A 17,958-nucleotide genomic window follows, 5' to 3' on the forward strand; every position below is an offset into this window, starting at 1 on the left:
AAACTGCAGCCTGCCAGGCTCCTCTGTCCATGGGATTTTCCAGGCAAGAATACTGAAGTGGGTTGTCACTGACTCCTCCAGAGGATCTCCCCAACCCAGAGATGGAACCCATGTCTTCTGTGTCTCTTGCATTGGCAGGCAGATTCTTTACCACCAAGCCATGTGGGAAACCCTCAAAAAACTGGTTCATTAATGCACTACAAGTATGTCTTGGGAGCTGACTTTGTGCCAGGCTCCTTGCCATCTTGGCATTTACAGCCCAACTGGGTAAGAGGGACGCAGAACACGCAATTATGCGTGTGAGAAGAGTTGCAATACACAGAGCGGTGTGACCTTGTCTACCAGGGACTGAGGAAGGATCCCCAGAGCAAGTGCTGATTAATCTGAGACTTGAAGATGGATAGAAATTAATGGAAAAAATGGTGAGGAAGGTTTCAGAGAGCGGTAACCAGCATGACAGACCGTCCCCAACCCAGAGAAAGGGTGCTATACTTGTCAAACTAAAGTAAGTCATTATGGGCAGAGCTTAGAGAGCAAAGCAAAGCATGTCTTCCACGGAAAGTTTGAGGGGTAGATGAGGCCCTGTCCTGCAGAGCTTTTTCAGGTCTTATTAAGCATTTGAGAATTGACTCCTAAAGACAAGAAGAAACCAGTGAGGCACTCTGGGTGATGAAATGTTATGTTCAGAATTTTATTTAAAAGGTTAAAAGTGGTTCCCCTGACTCCTGAATGTAAGATACCAAGAAGGTAGGGATGATCCATCTTGTCTGGATCTCCTAAACTTGTAAGTAAGCGGCTAGGGTGGAGACGGCAGGTCTGTGAATTGGAAGGCTTGGGGTGTAAAGTGTGCACTTTCTGGCTTGCCATCACAGAGCAGAGAACTGAAAGCCTGCCATCTTCACCGCCACGCACTCAGCACTGCCAGTGGCAATCACCAGGCCCCGAGACAGCCCACAAAATACCAGGACTCCCAGTGGGCACCCGGAAGCCCCCTGGGTGGTAAAACTGGGTCTCAATGCCCTTCTCCTGACCATCACTTGTGTTCAAGTGGGAAGCAGCCTCCTCAGACCTACCATCCCATGCTAAATGCTCCAGGGAGAAGATGTTGTTCAAACTCTACCCAAGAGAAGCAGTTCGGCCTCTGGTTGGGGTGGGTTGGGAGGCCAAGTAGGAAAACCAGCTTCTCTGAGCTGCTCTGACCGCCAGACTCAGAATAAAGAGTGTTTTCAGGACGAGCCTGGAGTTTTCCAGCTGCCTGGAAACAGGAAGGGCCCAATCCAGGAGAACAGTAACCCTCACACACGCCCTACATAAAGACGCCTTGAGCCAGTAGCCCTAATTGCGTGTGACTGACACACGGGAGGGAAGCCCGCCTTCCAGGCTTTGCTCAGCGGAAAGTAAACAAGCAGGCTCCTGAGGCACCCAGCCGGCCATCTCCTCTCCCTCTGCCAAAACGATCCCACTCTGCTCCTCCCAGATGATATACAGATTTCAAATTATAAACCAAACAAAGGTCTTTCGAGTATTCCTTACTACATACACAAGAGAAAAAGAAAAAAAAAAAAAAAAAACCTCTGTAGGAAGGAGTTGCACTCAAGCAAGCAGTTATAAATCTTTCCACAAAATGGAAAATTTCACAGAAGACTCTGAAGCCGCCTCTCAGTACCCCCTGATTCTCTATGGGTCTGAGGGATTAAAAACCATTTGTGATATTTTTCATGTGATCATTGCGTTTTGTTAAGAAATGTAAGTTGAGTTGTGTGCCAGATGCTAGGGATGCGAGATGTAAGTGGTAAAAATCCCAAATGCCTTCAGATTTAGGATTTTTTGTTTGTTTGGACGATGGGGTTTTCTAAAGTGGCTGAAGAACAGTATGGTGTGTTTTACATCAGTATACCATGCTTCCCTTTTATCACAAAGGCTTCCCTGGTTCCAAGCTGATAACCAGGATGGGCGGTGGGACCACATGGAATTGGCCCTGACAAGTGATTGGGAGCCCTGAGATAAGACTGTTTCCCAGTTCAGAACCATTCCCTTCTTTTATGATTCTTTCATAATCACTTCAAAAATATCATTCACCAGGTGTAACACTCACTATCGGGTGAGGGCTTCACATACAGTGTCTTATTGGAGCCCCTTAAAGAAATCAATCCTGACTATTCATTAGAAGGACTGATGCTGAAGCTGAAGCTCCAACACCGTGGCCATCTGACACAAAGAGCCAACTTATTGGAAAAGACCCTGATGAAGGGAAAAATTGAGGGCAGGAGGAGATGGGGGCGGCAGAGGATGAGATGGTTGGATAGCATCACTGACTCAACAGACATGAGTTTGAGAAAACTCCAGGAGATGGTGAAGGACAGGAAAGCCTGGCATGCTGCAGTTCACAGGGTCACAAAGAGTCAGACATGACTGCAACAAATTCCTCGGGAGTAGTTACGCATGATTATCACCTCTACCTTACCGAGATGGTAAGTCACTTGGGCAAGGTCATAAAGGGTCAAGTGAGGATTCAAATCCAGATCTATTTGATTCCCAGGTCCCTGAGCTTCATTTCCTCTCGCTTTTGGCCTACTGGGGCCATCTTCCTGTCACCCAAGGCCTTTAGCATCAGATTTCATTCTGAACCAAAAGGTGGCAAGAAAACTATAAGTCCACGTTAACATCAGCTCCAGTCATGGAAAAACATACAGTAATACTCAGGGTCTAAAGTCCTCCATGGACCATTGAGATAAAATGCAAGGGCGAAAGGCTGTTTTCTAGGCAGGATCTGGGCAAACCCAGTGATTTTGGAGGGCAAAATGAGCTCCTTGTTCCATAACAGCCACACTCTTTGAGTTGAGCTGCTCATTTCAAGTCACTGTATAAGGTAGCATTGATTCAGCCCCAGATGATTTAGGTTTTTTTTCAAGATTTATGTAGAACGAGCAGTCCTTCCACACCTTTCTCGCTCTGATGCATGGCAGCCTCCCCAGGGACTGCTAGCCACCAGGTAATAAATAACCACATTGTTTCTGGCCTGGTGAAGGAGCCCCAGTTGGTTTTTTCCTAGGGGGTCGGGGGGGTGCTGTGGTGGGACAGAAGGCTACTCACCCAGCAGGCAGAGCATCGGGGGCCTGGGCGGCTGCAGGGAACTGCTGCGTGCCCGAAGTGCTGGGCTCCTCCCCTTCGGCCGGCGTGGCCGTGGCAGGGGTAGTCGCGGTGGTAGGGTTCGGGGTCACACTGGACACTGCAACAGGTGGGGACGCCACACCAACAACAGAGGGTTCTTCGGGATCAGTGGTTGCAGTGGGTTCATCATTCACTAAAAATACAAAAATGGTATTTTAGAGATCAACTCAGCATTGCGTTCACATTTACCAGGTTTCTCATTTAGTGGTATAACACAGTACCTATGAGGATACCACAAATGTTACATGGTGACAGCAAAAGGTTTTACAGAACATAATACTGGAAAAGACAGCAAGTCAGTAAAAGCCTGCGAGAAAAAAAAAAAAAAAAGGAAGATGGATCTGAAATAGATTATTAAACATTATCTCCTTTATATAACTTTATTAAAATTTTCTAACATATTATGGTTACATTTATTGCAATAAAAGCAGCAGGAAAAGTAAGGCACCAGGGAAGTGTGTTAGTGATACATGGAGCACAGTCAAGGCCAAAGTCAAGTTTACAGGGTTTTTTTTAAACTTGTCACTTGTCTGCTAGGTACAAATAAATATCACCTTCTTTCAAAAAGCTCCATTCACACTAAGAGGTAGTAAACTTTGAGTAACATGCTTGTTCTTTCAAAGAGACATACTCAAAGTGGGGAGCAAAGATTAAGAGCCTACACAGAAAAGATGGCATTCAGAGATAAGGGACTTGTCTCCAAGGGAATAACAGACAAAGATAGAAGTGAAATGAGCTGATTCCTGAGTCTCCTCATTTCTCCATGTCTTTGATGATCACTCATGTTCACAAGGACCCCAAGGCACTGTAATATCCTCTCACTCAGAAAGGAACCAAACATGGTCTCAAACATTTAAAATCTTTGAAATTCTTTGAAAACGGATAAGCCATAAACATACAGAGAATTTTCCATATGTGCAATCTGGGCTTCCCTAGTGGCTCAGATAGTAAAGAATCCACCTGCCAATGCAGGGTTAGGAAGATCCCCTGGAGGTGGGAATGGCTATCCATTCCAATACTCTTGCCAGGAGAATCCCATGGACGAGAGAAGCCTGGCCGGCTACAGTCCATGAGGTCGCATTGAGTTGGACACGACTGAGCGACTAATGTGTACATTTACACAAGAATTCCGTAGGAAAACCCCCTTGGTTTAGCCTCCTCTTCATAATTCAGAAACTCTTTTTGGTGTTTCCTAATGGCCATCCAGATCCTTACTGAACATTTCTTCTAAGAAACAGCTGACTATAGAGCCATTCCATTGTTTTTTTAACTTTTTATTTGTATTGAGGTATAACTGATTAACAATGCTGTGATACGAACCTATGGTCACCTTATCTTCGACAAAGGAGGCAAAGATATACAATGGAAAAAAGATAACCTCTTTAACAAGTGGTGCTGGGAAAACTGGTCAACCACCTGTAAAAGAATGAAACTAGAACACTTTCTAACACCATACACAAAAATAAACTCAAAATGGATTAAAGATCTAAATGTAAGACCAGAAACTATCAAACTCCTAGAGGAGAACATAGGCAAAACACTCTCCGACATAAATCACAGCAGGATCCTCTATGACCCACATCCCAGAATTTTAGAAATAAAAGCAAAAATAAACAAATGGGACCTAATGAAACTTAAAAGCTTTTGCACAACAAAGGAAACTATAAGCAAGGTGAAAAGACAGCCCTCAGATTGGGAGAAAATAATAGCAAACGAAGCAACAGACAAAGGATTAATCTCAAAAATATACAAGCAACTCCTCCAGCTCAACTCCAGAAAAATAAATGACCCAATCAAAAAATGGGCCAAAGAACTCAACAGACATTTCTCCAAGGAAGACATACAGATGGCTAACAAATACATGAAAAGATGCTCAACATCACTCATTATCAGAGAAATGCAAATCAAAACCACAATGAGGTACCATTATACACCAGTCAGGATGGCTGCTATCCAAAAGTCTACAAGCAATAAATGCTGGAGAGGGTGTGGAGAAAAGGGAACCCTCTTACACTGTTGGTGGGAATGCAAACTAGTACAGCCACTATGGAAAACAGTGTGGAGATTTCTTAAAAAGCTGGAAATAGAACTGCCATATGACCCAGCAATCCCACTTCTGGGCATACACACCAAGGAAACCAGATCTGAAAGAGACACATGCACCCCAATGTTCATCGCAGCACTGTTTATAATAGCCAGGACATGGAAGCAATCCAGATGCCCATCAGCAGACGAATGGATGAGGAAGCTGTGGTACATATATACCATGGAATATTACTCAGCCATTAAAAAGAATTCATTTGAATCAGTTCTAATGAGATGGATGAAACTGGAGCCCATTATACAGAGTGAAGTAAGCCAGAAAGATAAAGACCATTACAGTATACTAACACATATATATGGACTTTAGAAAGATGGTAACGATAACCCTATATGCAAAACAGAAAAAGAGACTCAGATGTATAGAACAGACTTGTGGACTCTGGGAGAAGGCGAGGGTGGGATGTTTCAAGAGAACAGCATTGAAACATGTATATCATCTAGGGTGAAACAGATCACCAGCCCAGGTTGGATACATGAGACAAGTGCTCGGGCCTGGTGCACTGGGAAGACCCAGAGGGATCGGGTGGAGAGGGAGGTGGGAGGGGGGACCGGGATGGGGAATACATGTAAATCCATGGCTAATTCATTTCAATGTATGACAAAAACTACTGTAATGATGTAAAGTAATTAGCCTCCAACTAATAAAAATAAATGGAAAAAAAAAAAAAAAAACAATGCTGTGATAGTTTCAGGTATCCGATAGAACAGCAAAAGGACTCAGCCATACATATACATGTGTCCATTCTCCTGCAAACTCCCCTCTCATCCAAAGAGCCATTCCACTGTTGAACAGAAGTAGCTACCAGAAAGACTTTCCTTATGTTAAACTGAATTCCACTAGATGGTTTTAATCCCCATGCTCTCAAGCAATACAGAATGAATATCTAGCCACCCTGTTTCTCATTTACTCTCTCTGTTCCAGTAAAAGGCCTACTATTTCATTAATGTCTCTAGGTCACGCCCTATTCTAACGGCCTGGCTGCCCTTTTCTAGTTTTCTTCTATTGCCTTTATTTCTAAATAATGATATCGCAAACTGAACATAATAAATGAGATAATATCAGACCAGCAGAGTTAGATTTCCAATATAATTGATAACAGCAATGTTTAAAGAACACCAGTATGTACCAGACAAAGTGCAAAGCCTTTCAGATGATCTCATTTAAGCCTCATACACAACCTTATTTTACAGTTGAGGAAACTGAAGCTCAAAGAGGTTAAATAAACTTCCAAGGTCATAGGGCACCTAATTCACACCCCTGCTGTCTGCCTTCAGAGCCTGAACCACTCACTTGCTACATACTACTTTTCCCTCTCTGCACATCCTCTGATGTGACCCAGGATTATAATTACTCAGAAACAACCACATGATCCTGTCGGCTAACGTAAGATTGGATGTCAGCTGAAACTATAATTTCTTCACATGATATGATGCCAAGCTTGATCTTAACAAACAGCAAAGAGCCTAGGAACCACCTACGATTAATTTAAATAATCTGCTTTCTCTCCAATATATGAAATATTGTCTGACATGCAGAGTAAATTAGTTAATAAACAACTGTATTTTGTGCAACTGATGTTTCCCCAACATAAATGCAAGAATTTTTATTTATATTCCCAGTAACTTGGTTGAGTTAGTAAAACACAACAGATGGCAAGTCTCTTTACACATAATCTATAAATTTTACTCAATTCCAATTTAAAAAACCATGACTTTTTTGAGAACCAAATACATTTATTCAATAATTTATAAAGAAAACTAAATACAGAAGAATAGCCATAAACATTCTAGAGATGAAGAGTCTTATGTGTATGAGGAGGGGTAGGGTTATTCTCCAAAGTATTAGCTAACACATACTATAAAGTCACAACAACTAAAACAATGTGGCACTGATACATGAATAGGCAGATGTCGATTAAATAAACAAGAAAGTTCAGAAACAGAATTAAATACACATTGGAATTAAGTAATTCAGTATATGACAAAGCTGACATTTTAAATTGCTACAGAAAAGACAGACTATTCAGCAAACTGTACTATGACAAATGGGTAGTGTCCTAGACAAAAACTGAGTTACATCCCTATTTCACTCCTTACATCAAAATCAACTCCAGATAGATCAGAGATTTTGACATAAAAAGGAAACCATGAAGGAACTAAACAACAGAGAAGAGAATACTTTTATAATCTCAAAGCAGAAAAGATTGTTTAAGGTATCATACAAAATATATCAATAAAAGTCATACTCTGCGCTTCCACTGGTCAGGGAACTTAGATCCCACAAGCCATAATACATGGCCAAAAATAAATTAATTAACAAAATGACCCCCCAAAATCTAAAAGTCATAAAATATTGATGAATTCAACTATATTCATTTTTTAATTGAAATAGCAAAAAAAAAAAAAGCAAAAGCAAAATTAAAAGAGAAAACAACAAACTGGGAAAGATCATTATCAACTCATATTACAGACCATTGGCTAATTTCTTTGAAATGAAAAGAGCTTCTACAAATCAACAAGAAAAAAAAAACTAAAAATACACAGAGACACTTCACAGTGAAGGAAATACAAATTACCCCATACATATGAAATACTCCCATCAGGAGACACAGAATGTCTAGTGTCTCTCCTGTAATGTTAGCAGCCATTGATGATTATTGCCTGAATCCACTAATTGGTGAGGGGCTGCAAAACAGTAAGCATCTATCATGCCTCTAAAGAGGAATTTCCCCTATCAACTACTTGGCGGACTTCCCTGGTGGTTAAGAAATCCACCTTGCTATGTGGTGGACACCAGTTCGATCCCTGGTGATGCCACAGGGCAACAAACCTGCATTCTGCAACTACTGAAGCCTGCCCGCGCTAGAGGCCGTACTCGGCAACAAGAGAAGCCACCGCAATGAGAAGCCCATGCACCACAACGAGAGAGGAGACCCTGCTCTCTGCAGCTAGAGCAGTGAAGACCCAGCACAGCCAAAAATAAACCAATAAATGTATTTTTTAAAAAAACTATTTGGCTACCTCAAGGTTCAGTTTGTGAAGAAAAAGGAGAATAGTTAGTTGGAGTCTTTCCTTTTATTTACCAGTTTTCAGAAAATTGAGATGATACTCTCACATCCTCCCAAAAAAGTGAAATTTTATTCTGTTTAAAAATCATTATGAATTCTTGATTTTAAATATGTTTCAAGTATTTCATTCATGCTGGGAAAGGTTGAAGACAGGAGAAGAAGGGGATGACAGAGGATGAAATGGTTTGATGGTATCACTGACTCAATGGACATGAGTTTGAGCAAGCTCTGGGAGATGGCGATGGACAGGGAAGCCTGGCGTGCTGCAGTTCATGGGGTCACAAAGACTCAGACACAACTGAACAACAAAAAGTATTTCAATCTGCTGTGATTATTGTTCTTATTGGAACTAAAACTGTTTCCTTCTTTGACTGGGGTTAACAGGAGACAGAAGGGGCAAAGATTTTCAAGTCGGTTTCAAGTTTTTCAGAAAAAAATTCTAAGATGATTTAAGTGGGAAAGTGAAGAACAGCAGATATATTGTGCTAACATTTATGTGTAAATGTTCAAATAATATATATGGACATGCTTGTATATTCAAATTGGAAAGAATTATAAGAAACAGAACAGGGACTACCTCTGGGGAGGGAAGGGGAGATTGGAGGACGAGAACAGGAAAGAAACTTTCTTTACACTGTTTAAGCTTTTTTACTTTTGTATAAAGTGTTGACAACATGTATGTACTGCCTATTAAAAAATTATGATGAAATTGTCAACCAGGAAAAGAATAAAACCAGAGCCTTGTGGCATGCCAGTAGAAAAGACTGTCCAGTCAATACTATTTGGATTTGACCATTGATGCAGCTGCAAATCTAGTTACAAGGGTTCCCACCAGGACTGAGTCTGTGCACAGAGCTATCTGAGAGCCAGAACTGAGTCTGTGCACAGAGCTATCTGAGAGCCTGTGATTTACCAGAGTCATTCATCTGTTTAAGAATTTTGTGCTATCTCAAGTTTGGATTGGAGACAAAATAAGAAAGCCAGATATCCAAGCATTGAAACTTTATGCATCCATGCTTATACTCTCTGCTCTTAAAAAACTCTGTGTGTGTGTGTGGGGGGGGGGGTGTTCACAGAGTTGTTGCAGATGTGATTCCAGGCCACCACAATAAAGCAAATATCATGATAAAGCAAGTCACATAATTTTTCTGCTTGCCAAGGGCATATAAGTTATATTTACACTATACTATACTCTATGAAGCATACAATAGTATTATGTCTTAAAATATAATGTATACTTTATTGCTAAAATGCTAACCATCAACTCTTTTGCTGGTAGAGGGTTTGAAATATTGCAAGAATTATCAAAATATGACAGAGACACGATGTGAGCATATGCTGTTGGAAAAATGGTGCTGCAGATTTGCTTGAGGCAACGTTGCCACAAACCTTCAATTTGTTTAAAAAAAAAATTTTTTTTTAATTATCTGTGAAGTACAATGGGCTTCCCTGGTGGCTCAGTAGTAAAGAATCCACCTGCCAAGCAGGAGATGCAGGAGACATGGGTTCCATCCCTGGGTCAGGAAGATCCCCTAGAGAAGGAAATGGCAGCCCATTTCTACTATTCTTGCCTGGGAAATCCCACAGACACAGCCCGGCAGGCTACTGTCCATGGGGTCACACAGATTCGGACACAACTTAGCAACTAAACAACAAATGAAGCATAATGAAGCAAAGAGTGATAAGACAAGGTGTTCCTGTATATAAACACATGTTCTTAGAACATAAGGACTTGAAATTTCAGAAGTAAATCCTCCCCATCGCAGCTTATAGTCAGGAAAAACCAAAGTTCAGACAATTCAGTTACTGCCCCATGGTCACCCTGGTAAAATAGTGACAGAGCACGATCCTTGAGCCACGACTTAAAGTAGAGAGAAAAACTGGATTGTCAAAGACGAGGAGTTATAATTTCACCACCCCTTAGAGAAATGCTGTATGTTACTTTTAAGCTCTATTCAATATAGCCAGTGTTCTCTCTTAATCCTAATTATTTCATGTACACAACTTGTCTGTCCCAAAAGATGGTATCCTTCTTGAGAATGAGGGAAAATTTGTTTTCCTTTGTTTTTTGCTACTTTTACTCTCTAGCTCCTATGTCCTTGCCTCCATCCCTCTGCTACCTCAGCCCCCCTTCTCTACAGGCTCTTCCTACTGCTTCAGCCCCGACGGGTCCCTCAGCAGAGCCAACAAAACCCGTGGTCTCAGATACTCAACCGCACAGCCCCTGTGACATCTACTGCGTTAGCACTTGGCAGACTGTGTCTTTTCAGCTTCTTTCCCTAAAACAGATTATAGAGCAGAGGCTCATTTCATACTTCTTTACACTGTCATAGCACTTGGTAAAATGGCATTTGATAAACATTCATTGGACAAATACTTATTTAATAGGCCTAATAATCTAGCAAAAGATATCTGAAATAAATGTGCCTCACATTTGGATAACACTATCATTGCAAAAGCAGGTTCTTTTTAATTTTTTTAAATTTGAGAATAACTGCAAATTTATAGAAAAGTTGCAAACACAGTACAAAGATAACATGCCCTTCATCCATGCTATATAATATTACTACCTTGCTTAACTATGGCATATTTGTCAAACCTAAAAAAATAAATAATCTTAGAACATTCAGTTCAGTTCAGTCGCTCAGTCGTGTCCGACTCTTTGCGACCCCATGAACTGCAGCACGCCAGGCCTCCCTGTCCATCACCAACTACCAGAGTCTACCCAAAGTCATGTCCATTGAGTCGGTGATACCATCCAGCCATCTCATCCTCTGTCATCCCCTTCTCCTCCTTCCTTCAATCTTTTCCAACATCAGGGTCTTCCTTTCCAATGAGCCAGCTCTTCATATCAGGTGGCCAAAGTATTGGAGTTTCAGCTTCAACATCAGTCCTTCCAATGAACACCCAGGACTGATCTCCTTTAGGATGGACTGGTTGGATCTCCCTGTAGTCCAAGGGACTCTCAAGAGTCTTCTCCAAGACCATAGTTCAAAAGCATCAATTCTTCGGTGCTCGGCTTTCTTTATAGTCCAACTCTCACATCCATACGTGGCTACTGGAAAAACCATAGCCTTGACTAGATGGACCTTTGTTGAAAGTAATGTCTCTGCTTTTTAAAATACTGTATAGGTTGGTCATAACTTTCCTTCCAAGGAGTAAGTGTCTTTTAATTTCATGGCTGTAATCACCATCTGCAGTGATTTTGGAGCCCAGAAAAATAAAGTCAGCCACTGTTTCCACTGTCTCCCCATCAATTTCCCATGAAGAGATGGGACCGGATGCCATGATCTTAGTTTTCTGAATGTTGAGCTTTAAGCCCACTTTTTCACTCTCCTCTTTCACTTTCATCATGAAACTCTTTAGGGCTTCTTCACTTTCTGCCGTAAGGGTGGTGTCATCTGCATATCTGAGGTTATTGATATCTCTCCCGGCAACCTTGATTCCAGCTTGTGCTTCTTCCAGCCCAGCATTTCTCATGATGTACCCTGCATATAAGTTAAATAAGCAGGGTGACAATATACAGCCTTGACAGACTCCTTTTCCTGTTTGGAACCAGTCTGTTGTTCCATGTCCAGTTCTAACTGTTGCTTCCTGACCTGCATACAGGTTTCTCAAGAGGCAGGTCAGGTGGTCTGGTATTTCCATCTCCTTCAGAATTTTCCACAGTTTATTGTGATCCACACAGTCAAAGGCTTTGGCATAGTCAATAAAGCAGAATAGATATTTTTCTGAAACTCTCTTACTTTTTCGATGATCCAGTGGATGTTGGCAATTTGATCTCTGGTTCCTCTGCCTTTTCTAAAACCAGCTTGAACATCTGGAAGCCTGGCTTGGAGAAATTTGAGCATTACTTTACTAGCGTGTGAGATGAGTGCAATTGTGTGGTAGTTTGAACTTTCTTTGGCATTCCCTTTCTTAGGGATTGGAATGAAAACTGACCTTTTCCAGTCCTGTAGCCACTGCTTGAGTTTTCCAAATTTGCTGGCATATTGAGTGCAGCACTTTCACAGCATCATATTTTAGGATTTGAAACAGCTCAACTGGAATTCCATCACCTCCACTACTATTAATTATATCCCAGACTCTATCTGGGTTTCACCAGCTTTTCCACTAATGTCCTTTTACTATTCCAAGATCTAATCCAGGATCCCATGCTGCTTTTCACAAGTTCAGTCTCATAAGCTCACTTATCTTCCTAATAACCCCATAAGGAAAGTGGTATTATCCCCATTTTACTGAAGGTAAAACAGAGGCTCCCAAAAGTAACATTTAGTGATGTGGCAAGCAAGTAGCAGAATCAGCACTCAAATCCAGAAGACCACTAAACAAACACAATGGAAGGGGTTGGGGGAAAGAGAAACAGAGATGGCTTAGATGACGCTCATGTATCAGGAGAAAAGCTGGGTAGCAAGATGAAAGGGTAAATGGGGTAAGGAGGCAAAATGCCTGATTTCTGCAACTGTGGGTATTTCACAAAGTTCCCTCTGTAATGCTGGTTAAACACTGTAACTTTATGAATCAGATATTCATGGAGGGCTCAGACATACTCTAGTCACAGTTAGCCAAAAAGAGATCAGGAATTGGAAATTCTTCTGCTTAATCCTAGACACGCTGCCAGCTCACTGTGTGTTCCAAGATCCTTATGTGTGTGTGGTGCAGCACAGACTCTCACTGTACACACACGTCTTTTCAGCCCCCTCACTCGGGTGTGGAAAAGGTGCCTGCCAACAATGGAAGCTTTTTAAACAGAAGACCGGCTCATAACCTATGACACACGGTAAAGTAGTCAGTATCTCTCACTCATGAAACCCAAGCAATGCCTTCCAATGCAATTATCAACTCAGCTCTTCACGAGACCAACCAAAACTAGAAAAACAGTTCATAACTAGCATGACATGGCGGTGGGTGAGGATTATATAAAGAAAAGCAATTAAATTAGATGGAAAAAAGGAAAACTTGAAAATGGATAAAGTCATACTATGTCACCTGATGGGAAAGTTCCAACTTTCCTTGGTCAGTACATAGATTCAAACAATTTCCATTTACCTTCCACCAAGTTTCTAAAGGCTTCCCTGGCAGGCTACAGTCCCCACGGGGACTGCAAAAGAATCAGACATGACTGAGCGAGTTACACTTTCACTTTTTTTTTCAAGTTCCTAAGTCTGAAATTTGTTTTGAAAATATATAAGCTATCAAAGCATATCATGGAGAAAAAGCAGTAAGATGGGACTAGCCTTTCCAGGCATTAAAAAAACACGTCAATAATCGAAATCACACAAGACTGGTTTAAAACCAGAAATAAACGGGATAAGTAAAGAGTCCAGAAATGAATACTCACTGCATGTAAGAATATAAGAAAGTAAGAATATTAGAATATAGTAAGTGATAAACACAAAGTATCACCACAATTTAAAAAAAGCAACTAATGTTCATAGGATAATAGGATCTCGCTACAAGGAAAAATTAATTGAAACTCAGCCTTCATTATACATATAACATGAATGTATACATATATATATATATACATATACATATATGCTATAATTTCTGGTGGGATAGTTTAACATGAAAAAAAAAGTAAAACAGAAGAAAATATTTATTCCATCTAGAGACAAGAGACAGTCTTTTCACTATGGAAGCAAAAGTTGAAATTACAAACAGTAAAAAAATGCTCAGGCACAATTTTTTTAAGTTTTTAACTACTTTCTAGAAAAACCACAGAAAATGAGATAAAAGGCAAAACAAAAATATAATAAAAACTTATAATCATAAAAATAACCAGTAAAACTTGTGTACCTAGATATTTTATACACATTAGGATGACTAGTATTAAAAAGAAAAAAAACAAGTGTTCACAAAGATGTGGAAAAACTGGAACCCTCATTCATTGCCGGTGGGAAAAGAGTGCAGCTGCTGTGGAAAACAGTTTGAGGGTTCCTCAAAAGCTAAACATAGAATTACCATATGAACCATCAACTCTACTCCAAGGTATACAGCCAAAAGAACCAGAAGCACAGACACAGATACTCAGACATCCACACTTACCACAGCATTAGCACAATAGCCAAGAGGAGGATACAACCTAAATGTCTATCAGCAAATGAATGGATAAATTAAATGTGGTAAACACATACAATGGAATATTATTTAGCGTGGAAAAGGAACAAAACCCTGATGCTTGTTACAACATGGGTTAATCTTGAAAACATTAAGCAAGTGAAATAAGCCAGAGTCAAAAGGACAAATGATTCCACGTGAAACATGAAGCACCTAGAATAAGCAAATTCAGAGAGACACAAAGGAGAACACAGAGGACTTCTCTGGCGGTCCAGTGGTTAAGAATCCACCTGCCAATGCAGGTGGGCTCCATCCTTGATCTGGCAAGATTCCACATGCTGAGGGGAAGCTAAGCCCATGTGCTGCAACTACTGAAGCCCACACACTCAGAGCCTGCGCTCTGCAACAAGAGAAGCCACGGCACAGGAAGCCCACACACCGCACTAGCGTAGACCCTGCTCACAACTAGAGAGGTCCCTGCAGAGCAGCGCAGACCCAGGGCAGTCATCACGAGTAAGCAAAAATGATGTAGGACAGAGGCTGCCAGGGGATAGGGCTGGGGAACAGAAGGGAGGGACAATGCTTTTGTGTGAAGGGTACAGTTTCAGTTTAGGATGATGAAAAGTTCTGGAAAAGGACAGTGATAAAGCTGCACAACAGTAGGATTTCACTCAATGCTACTAAATTATTTACTTAGCAATGGCTTAAATGGTAACTTTTATGAGTATTTTACCACAATTCTACTAAAAAGACTATAATCTCTAAAGTTAACCTCTATAACTCCACAAGTCAAATAACTGAACATTATGAAAGAAGTCACATAAGAGAAAAGCAACTGATAACTGTAGAAACACATGAGCTTAAACGATGAGGTGGGACTCTATACCCGTTAGCAAAATGACAAACTTAGTATTTACAAGGTCAAGGAAAAAATAAGCCTCATATGCCATGAGGAAAATTTTACAATGCCTTGGCGTATATGATTATTATAACACCAGATTCAGGCAATCTGGTAACACACTTCAGATTTTAAAAAGTTCACATCCTTTGATTCAAGAACTTCATTCCAGAAGAAACCAAGTTGTGTGTAAAGATGTTTACATCAGGATTTAGTTTTATGTAAAAGAAATGCACAAGGACTGAGAAATGGTTATATGAGTTATGGCATATTAACTGATAAATAATATGAAACCACTAAAAAAAGGTAAACAGAAAGACCCTAAAACATGGACACGTATATCAAAAATAATGAAGTGAGGACCTCCCTGGAGGTTAAGACTTTGCTTTCCAACACCAAGGTGAGACTGAAGGGGTGAGAGTGAAGGGATACGGGTTCAATCCCTGGTCAGGGTGCTAAGATGCCACATGCCTCTCGGCCAAAAAATCAAAACATGAAACAGAAGCAAGAGTGTAACAAATTCAATAAAGACTTTAAAAATGGTTCACAACAAAAGCATCTTTAAAAAAAATAATGAAATGCAGAAAAGAACATGTATCCATGCTACATAATTATAACCATATGAAATTATTTGCCAAGCTAACTTTGAGAGCTTACTATGTACCTGGCACTGTGCTAGACATGAAATATGTCTTACATAATTTATTCCTTATAACAACCCTAGGAGATATAAACTCTTGTCCTGATTTTATTAATTAGAAAACTAAGGGCCATCAAGTCCCTGGGCATTATATACATGCTACACATGGGGATGTAGAATCTGACCACAGCCTGTGTGACTCCCGACCCTCTATGCATGGAAATCTCATTTAAGGGAGAATTGAGTGAGAGATGTAATTTTTTGAGGGGGATAAAGTTTTTAATAAAAAAAAATTAGAAAGTAAATCATTGCACACAAGTCTCAGTAAAGTGCTATGCCATTATCCTAGACTCTGAGCCCACCACTTCTAAAAACTTAGAAATATTATATTTATACAGACAGGCTGCCATTCACCTTCTTTTTATAAAAAATGGATACTTTACAGTTGTGACAACGTGAAAAAACCACCTGGAACTCGGCTCCCTTTTTGCCCCAGATGTCTTTTTCATGCACAGCTGCAGAACACAGCCAAAAACAGACTGGCTAAATAAATCTGTGGGTCTCTGGAAACCTTCCCTGGAGGCACGGCTCACTACCACCACCATTTTGGAACTGGTCCTCACAGTTCAAACAGAGACATATTGAGGGATGGAGGTGTCCTCAGTCAGAGCTACAACCCCCTTGTCGTTTTGCGCTGCCAAAGAGAGGGGGCTCCTGTCTGCTCCCCAAAGGAAAGCTGAGATCTTTCTGTAACCTTTGGATAGACATTAAAAAGCCTACCAGGTCCAGGCTGGCTGTGAGGCATGGTGAACCATCTTCAGAGCAGAAAATAGAGAGACGAGACAGGGGCCAAAGCCTTGGTGCTTGAACAGGCAGAAATCCCTAACGTGCAACGACTGTCCTTCACAGACGGGCTTGGGAGCGGTTTGGACATTCAGACACAGCACCATAAAACATCTCTAAGGCAGTTTGGGGTTACAGATACTTGGCTTTCAGAAGACGTGGCTGGCACCTGCCTCGTCTGCTGAAATACATAATGTTCCTGAAGATAAGGACAATATGCAAAGGTACCTAAAAATAAGCCAAGGGGAAACACAGACCTGTTTAAACATCCAAGGAGACTGACTCAAAGACCGTAACCATAGAAATGCAATTTACCCATAGTTAGTTTTTTTTAAATGTGGATTTTTTTAAATTATGGTACATTATTGCTTCTGTTTAATGGCTTGGTCTTCTGGCCACAAAGCATAGGTGATCTTAGCTCCCCTACAGGGGATCAAGCCCACACCCTGCAGGGTGCCCATAGCAGGGACCTACTCCTACCCATAGTAGGGAATTGTCTTTCTAAGACAAGTAGAGATGGCTGAGGGAGACCAGCATCACAAGTATGGAGGCCCCTGGGAGGACATAGGCTGGTATCATGGCCGTGGCATCGAGGCAACAACTGATTCCAAAAGCCAGTTCCCCTTGCCCATTTGTGAACACCAGCTCTCTTCTAAGGGTAACTTATTTTTCTAAAAGAAGCATGTTTACTGGTGCTCATGGTGCTCACAAGGTTTCCTCCAGCATGGCCCGTGGCCACCACCTTGCTGTCTCCACCACACAGATGGGAAGCCAGGTCACCCTTGGCTTCTGTGACTGGCAACGCCAGCGCCTGGACACGGTGGCTGGCACAGGAGCGCCAGGTGGGCCGAGACGGCAGCCCAGCCACTCGTCCTCCTCACCTCCAGTGTGGCCTCATCCTCAAGGCTCAGAGCCAGCTGGCCAACTCAGTTCCCGCAGACAGGTCCCAAACTCCAGAGAGAAAGTCAGGCCACCACACAGACAGTGAATCTCGCAGGACCCAGGCCACTCTGTCCTGCAACCCGCCACAGACAATGTCATGGCCAACACCCTAAGCTATCCCAGTGGCTCTGGAGCCCTCAGATGGTGCTGCTGGAGAACCGAAAGTCATTAGAAGGGAGTCCCAAACGATGCCTCCTGCTCAATAAGTTTGTTACGGAAAAGACAGTAACAAT

The 17,958-nt window shown here is 41.4% G+C and overlaps 1 protein-coding gene across 1 annotated transcript in view; it reads right to left on the bottom strand.

The window, feature by feature from the left end:
- WWP2 (WW domain containing E3 ubiquitin protein ligase 2) overlaps positions 1 to 17,958 on the bottom strand; it is a 142,491-nt gene that overhangs the window by 41,552 nt on the left and 82,981 nt on the right. The window contains exon 8 of the mRNA XM_020870212.2: positions 3,094 to 3,304. Within this exon, the coding sequence (XP_020725871.2) occupies positions 3,094 to 3,304 (211 nt within the window). The remainder of the gene's footprint in view (positions 1 to 3,093; positions 3,305 to 17,958) is intronic.

This window comes from Odocoileus virginianus, chromosome 20 (assembly GCF_023699985.2).
Source record: "Odocoileus virginianus isolate 20LAN1187 ecotype Illinois chromosome 20, Ovbor_1.2, whole genome shotgun sequence".
In the NCBI taxonomy this organism is placed as follows: Eukaryota; Metazoa; Chordata; class Mammalia; order Artiodactyla; family Cervidae; genus Odocoileus; species Odocoileus virginianus.